The sequence below is a fragment of the Otolemur garnettii genome, unplaced genomic scaffold (assembly GCF_000181295.1).
Source record: "Otolemur garnettii isolate 467f Iridium unplaced genomic scaffold, OtoGar3 scaffold00145, whole genome shotgun sequence".
In the NCBI taxonomy this organism is placed as follows: domain Eukaryota; kingdom Metazoa; phylum Chordata; class Mammalia; order Primates; family Galagidae; genus Otolemur; species Otolemur garnettii.
Window position 1 is genome coordinate 1,599,503 of NW_003852540.1, and position 6,602 is coordinate 1,606,104.

A 6,602-nucleotide genomic window follows, 5' to 3' on the forward strand; every position below is an offset into this window, starting at 1 on the left:
AAAAAAAAAAAAAAGAAAGAAAGAAAGAAAAAAAAAGTATTTGTTGAGTTAAGAGAATACACACACAATGGTTATCTGGAGTTTAGAAGAACAGGAGAAATACTGATGTTTTTGAGATGGAAAATAAGCTTTAGAATTCTACCTATTCACAAATTTGTTAGATTCTACATAGATAGGAACGAAATATACATAAATATTGATGCTGGTTATTTATGGAGTTTGGTTGGGAAAATTTTTTTTTTTTTTTTGAGACAGAGTCTCCCTTTTTTTGGACATGGCCGGGTTTGAACCCACCACCTCCAGTATATGGGGCAGGTGCCCCACTCCTTTGAGCCACAGACGCATCCCTAAACTGTCTTTTAAAAAAGATCCCCTGCCAGAAGTGGCAGCTCATGCCTATAATTCTAGCACTTTGGGAGCCCGAGATGTGTGAACTGCTTGAGCTCAGGAGTTTGAGACCATCATGAGCCAAGAGCAAGACTGCATCTCTAAAAATAGCCAGGCATTGTGGCAGATACCTGTAGTCTCAGCTACTTGGGAAGCAGACCAGAGAATCACTTGAGCCCAGGAGTTTGAGATTGTTGTGAGCTATGCCATGGCACTCTACCAAGGGCAACATGGTGAAACTCTTAAAAAAAAAAAAAAACAATAATAAAACATAACATGGCTTGGCACCCGTAGCTCAGTGAGTAGGGTGCCGGCCACATACACCAAGGCTGGTGGGTTTGAGCCCGGCCCAGGCCTGCTAAACAACAGTGACAACTGCAACTAAAAAATACCCAGGTGTTGTGGCTCAGCTACTCAGGAGGCAGAGGCAAGAGAATCGCTTAGGCCCAAGAGTTTGAGGTTGCTGTGAGCTGTGATTCCATGGTATTCTACTGAGGGTGACACACTGAGACTGTGTCTCAAAAAAAGAAAGAAAATAATAACAAAATAAAATAAAAATAGGCTGGGCACCCGTAGCTCAGTGGTTAGGGCACCAGCCACATGCTCTGGGGCTGGTGGGTTTGAACCCAGCGTGGGCCTTCTAAACAAACAGAAATAGCTAGGCGTTGTGGTGGGCACCTGTACTCCCAGCTACTCGGGAGGCTGAGGCAAGAGAATCGTTTGAGGTTACTTTGAGCTATGATGCCACAGCACTCTACCAAGGGTGATAAAATGAGACTCGACTTAATTGAAAATAAAATAAAATATTTTCCCACAAAGTATGCTTTTTTCCCACAGTGGGGAAATTTTATTAGAAACAATGGGTTTTACTAGTAGGAAGCATCTATGTATTGTACAAATGAACTAGTGGCTTAAGGCCTCAACTTTTCTTATAGGGGTCAACAAGTAATATTTCACTTTTTTCTGAACTATTTCAGAGTAAAATACAGTTAATGTGCACACATGTCTCCTATAAATTTTATTTGTGGCTTAAATTTTACAGTGGATTTATAGAAAAAGAGATCTCATGTCATATGTTGACATACGACAACATGCTCTTGTCACATATGGCCATATATACAGGATAACATATATATTGAATGTTCATGTTTTGGTTTTTTTGAGATAGGGGCTTGCTCGGTTGCCAGAGTTGGAATGTGGCATCATCATAGCTTATGCAGCCTCAAACTCCTGGGCTCAACTGTCCTTCTGCCTCAGCCTCCTGAATAGCTAAGACTACAGGCTACCACCGTACAGGCATTCACCAGCTAATTTTTTCTATTTTTAGTAGAGACAGGGTCTTGCTCATGCTCAGGCTAATTGTGAACTCCTAACTGCAGGCCATTCTTTTTTGTTTTTTCTTTTTTTGAGGTTTTTGGCTGGGGCTGGGTTTGAACCTGCCACCTCCGGCATATGGGGCTGGTGCCTTACTCCTTTGAGCCACAGGCACCCGCAGGCCATTCTTTCCACCTTGGCATCTTGGAGTGTGCTGGTATTACAGACCTCCGCCACTGTGCCCATCCTGAATGTCAAATATGTTGATGATAAGTTTTCACTGGCAATTAACGTTTTCCTTTTGTACTCCTTTCTCTGAAAATAAAATTTTGCCTTTATGTCATTTTAAAAGTAAATTATTGTATTCATTTTCCTAGAAAAATCTTCACCATTTAAGTCAGTAAATTAGTGGGGATATTAGGAAACCAGTACTTAAACACACAGTTGCTGGCTCGTGCCTGTAGCTCAATGGCTAGGGCGCCAGCCACATATACCGGAGCTGGTGGGATCTACCCCAGCCTGGGCCTGCCAAACAACAATGACAACTACAACCAAAAAATAGCCAGGTGTTGTGGCAGGCACCTGTAGTCCTAGCTACTTGGGAGGCTGAGGCAAGAGAATTGCTTCAGGCCAAGAGTTTGAGGTTGCTGTGAGTTGTGACCCCATAGCACTCTACCAAGGGTGACATAGTGAAACTGTCTCTCAAAAAAAAAAAAAAAAAAGAAAAGAAAACCTCAGTTGCTGGTATTTTGGATCATATACTGTCTGCAAATGAAGAATACATCTAATAGTTGCTATTTATTCATTCACATTTTACTTACTAACCACCATATCTACATGCCAGATATCTTAAAAGTTTCTAATGTAAATATAAAGATAGGTTACATTTCTGTTGGATTTATCAAGTGTATCTTGAGTATTTGGTAAAATCTATAGTCTTCGTAGGTCAGTAGATTCCATTTTGGAAATTTACTTCTGTATATATGTAGAGTTTTATATAGGTACTGTTGTGAATTAGTATCATATTTTAACAGATATGTATAATTAACAATATATTAAATAAGTCTTCTCTAATTTTACAGTTGATAAGAATGGTGATGTGTGCATTTCTATTCTTCATGAGCCTGGGGAAGATAAATATGGTTATGAAAAGCCAGAGGAACGTTGGCTCCCTATCCATACTGTGGAAACCATCATGATTAGTGTCATTTCTATGCTGGCAGACCCTAATGGAGATTCACCTGCTAATGTTGATGCTGCGGTAAGGAGGTCCCATGTGCACATCTTCCCTCCTTTTCACTCTCTGTTAATAGAACTTAACTTGAACTACAGTATCCAAGTATGTCTGTGTGTATATATCCCTGCTATATATTGTTTATTTATTTTTGCAGTTTTTGGCCGGGGCTGGGTTTGAACCTGCCACCTCTGGCATATGGGACTGGCGCCCTACTCCTTTGAGCCACAGGCACCACCCCTGCTATTTATTTTTGACAAAATTGTTTATTATATACAACATGATTTGAAATATCTATATATTGTGGAATGACAAATTCAAGCTAATTAACCTGTAATCTTTAATACCATTTTTTTGTTCTGAGAACACTCAAATCTACTCTCAGCAGTTTACATGAATGCAGTACATTGTCATTAGCTATATTTACCATGTTACAACAGTTTGTTAAGGGAGACATAATATAAAAGGATATAAATTGCAACATCAGAATTTAAACTGGGATAGGAGGGGGTAGAGTAAAAGTGTAGAGTTTTGTTTTTGTTGGTTGTTTGTTTGAGATAGTGTCTCACTTTATGGCCCCTTGGTAGAGTGCTGTGGCATCACAGGTCATAGCAACCTCCAACTCTTGGGCTCAAGCGATTCTCTTCTCTTAGCCTCCCAAATAGCTAGAAGTACAGGCGCCTGCCACAGCACCTGGCTATTTTTAGAGATGGGGGTCTCTCTCTTGCTCAGGCTAGTCTTGAACCTGTGAGCTCAGGCAATTCACCCATCTCAGCCTCCGAGAGTGCTGGGATTACATGCACGAGCCTCTGTGCCTGGCCAGTATAGAGTTTTTAAATGCAGTGAAAGTAGGCTGGGAAGCTCGGCACCTGTGGCTCAAGTGGCTAAGGCGCCAGCCATATACACCTAAGGTGGCAGATTCGAATCCAGCCCAGGCTCGCCAAACAACAATGATGGCTGCAACAACAATAACAAAAAATAGCCAGGCATTGTGGCCGGCGCCTGTGGTCCCAGCTACTTGAGAGGTAGAAGCAGAAGACTCACTTGAGCCCAGGAGTTGGAGGTTGCTGTGAGCTGTGATGCTATGGCACTCTACCCAGGGGGAATAGCTTGAGGCTCTGTCTCAAAAAAAAAAAAAAAAAGGAAGTAGGCTGGGCACAATGGCTTTCGTGTGTAATCCTAGTACTCTGGGGAACCAAGGTGGGTGGGTTGCTTGAGCTCACAAGTTCGAGACCAGCCTGAGCAAGAGTGAACTACGGACACTGCCCCCTAATATTGTTATTTGTAGCTGCTCTTCTCTGAACTAATACATCTTAAAGATTTATATTTTATTGTATCATCATCATCATCATCATTATTATTATTATTTGAGGGAGAGTCTCAATTTGTCACCCTGAGTAGAATGCCCTGGTGTCGTCATAGCTCACAGCAACCTCTAACTCCTGGACTTTAAAACCTTCTTGCCTTGGCCTCCTGAGTATCTGAGACAACTGGTACCCACCATGAAGCCTAATGCTTCTATTTTTAGTACAGATGGGGTTTCAGTTTTGCTCAAGCTGGTCTCGAACTACTGGACTCAAGCGATCCACCAGCCTCTGCCTCCCAGAGTGTTAGGATTACAGGTGAGACCCACCTGGCCTGGCCACCTCTTAAATTTAAAAAAACCAAAAAACAAAAAGAAAAACCTGGCTCTGGCTCAGCACCTATAACTCAGTGCCTAGGGCACCAGCCACATACAATGGAGCTGAGGGGTTTGAGTCCAGCCCAGGCCTGCCAAACAACAACTACAACCAAAAATTAGCTGGGAATTATGGTGGGTGCCTGTAGTCCCAGCTACTTGGGAGACTGAGGCAAGAGAATCACTTAAGCCCAAGAGTTTGAGGTTGCTACAAGCTGTGATGCCTCAAAAAAAAAAAAAAAAATTCCAATATGATCATTTTAATGGAGTCTCAGTAGAGCAAAGAGATAAAATTACCTCTAAAAAAAAAATAAATTCCAATATGATCATTTTAATAGCGTCTCAGTAGAACAAAGAGATAAGCTATATACTTTTTGCTACATTGGATTAATAATTTCCCCCTGTATAAAATGGGGTAGTCCATAGTGCATGGCACAGAAGACTTAATGAAAGGTTACGTATGTTAGCTATTCCTATTTGGAATTACCATTTGCCAATCTGCCTTTCATGTAGAAATTCCCCACTCCCACTCTTGTCTTTATCACCAGAAAATGTCTTTCTGTCAAATCCTGTCTCGACTCCTTTTTACCTTTCTGCCATTGAACTAAGTCTTTTCATTTCTTTACCTACTTTATTGTAATAGCTTCCTGCTTCATCTCCCAGCTTTCAGACTTCTCTCTAGTTGTAGTGATTTTTTTTTTGGAGTTAGTCCTTTTTTCCTTTAATTGGAATTGTTTGTTCTTTTCTTCCATTTACTTAAAAATGAGAGCGAAGCCAGGCATGGAGGCTCACGCCTGTAATCCTGGCACTTTGGGAGGCCCAGACAGGTGGATTGCCTGAGCTCATAGCTTTGAGACCAGCCTAAGCAAGAACAAGACACCATGTCTAAAAATAGCTGGGCGTTGTTGCAGGCGCCTATAGTCTCAGCTGTTTGGGAGGCTGAGGCAAGAGAATTGCTTGTGCCCACGAGTTTGAGGTTGCTGTGAGTTGTGACACCACGGCATTCTACCGAGGGTGAAAGTGAGACTCTGTCTCAGTAAAGTAAAAATAAAAATGACAATGAAATAATTACAGATATTATAACATTTTATTCATTAATATTTTAGCAAACATCTAAAATATCAGAACATTCTTCTACATAATCACAATAATATAGCTAACCACATTTTTTACTGTAACTCCCTATTATATTCAGATGCCCAATTTACATTAATATTTCCCCATTGTCTCACAGAATGTTTAAAACTTTCTTTCCCAGACCTAGCAATGATGGAGATATTTTCTCATCTCCTGGCCTAGAAGTTTCCTTTTTCCATAGTTCCATGGTAATCTCTGTATGTGTCCATACTATAGTTTATCTCACAGGTTTGTTGGTATGTCTTCCTTTGAGGGCAACCATTGTTTTTTGTTGTTGTTTGTTTGTTTTGAGACAGAGTTTCACTGTGTTGCCCTCAGTAGAGTGCTGTGGCGCCACAGCTCCGAGCAACCTCAAACTCCTGGGCTTAAAAGATTCTCTTGCCTCAGGCTTCCAAGTAGCTGGGACTCTAGGTGCCCACCACAACACCCATCTATTTTTTTGTTGCAGTTGTTTAGCTGGCCCGGGACAGGTTCAAACCCGCCACCTTCAGTGTATGTGGCTGGCGAGGTAACCATTGTGCTACGGGTACTGAGCCACAACCATTGTTTTTTAAATCTCTTTATGAGGGCAAAGAAAGATTTCTGTAATCCTCAGTGTCCCTAAATGGATGATGTATTAAATAAAAAAAAGAAAGAAAGAAAGTAGGCTGGCCATTTCTTAAGAACTTCCTGCTCATTACATTCGAGGTAAAAGAAGCAGTTTCATTTTCAAGGGCCTGGCAGTGACAGTGATCACTGTCAACTCTTTGCCCTTACACTAGAAATAGTACTTAATGTCTCTCAATATGGTACAAAACTATAAATGTTCTTTTGTGGCCTGTTTTTTTTTTTTTTTTTTTTTTTTTTTTGAGA

General features: G+C 41.0%; 1 protein-coding gene across 1 annotated transcript in view; it reads left to right on the plus strand.

Moving 5' to 3' along the window:
- The window catches only part of UBE2G1 (ubiquitin conjugating enzyme E2 G1), a 109,302-nt gene that overhangs the window by 95,326 nt on the left and 7,374 nt on the right, over window positions 1-6,602 (plus strand). Inside the window, exon 4 of the mRNA XM_003799047.3 lies at window positions 2,784-2,962. Within this exon, the coding sequence (XP_003799095.1) occupies window positions 2,784-2,962 (179 nt within the window). The remainder of the gene's footprint in view (window positions 1-2,783; window positions 2,963-6,602) is intronic.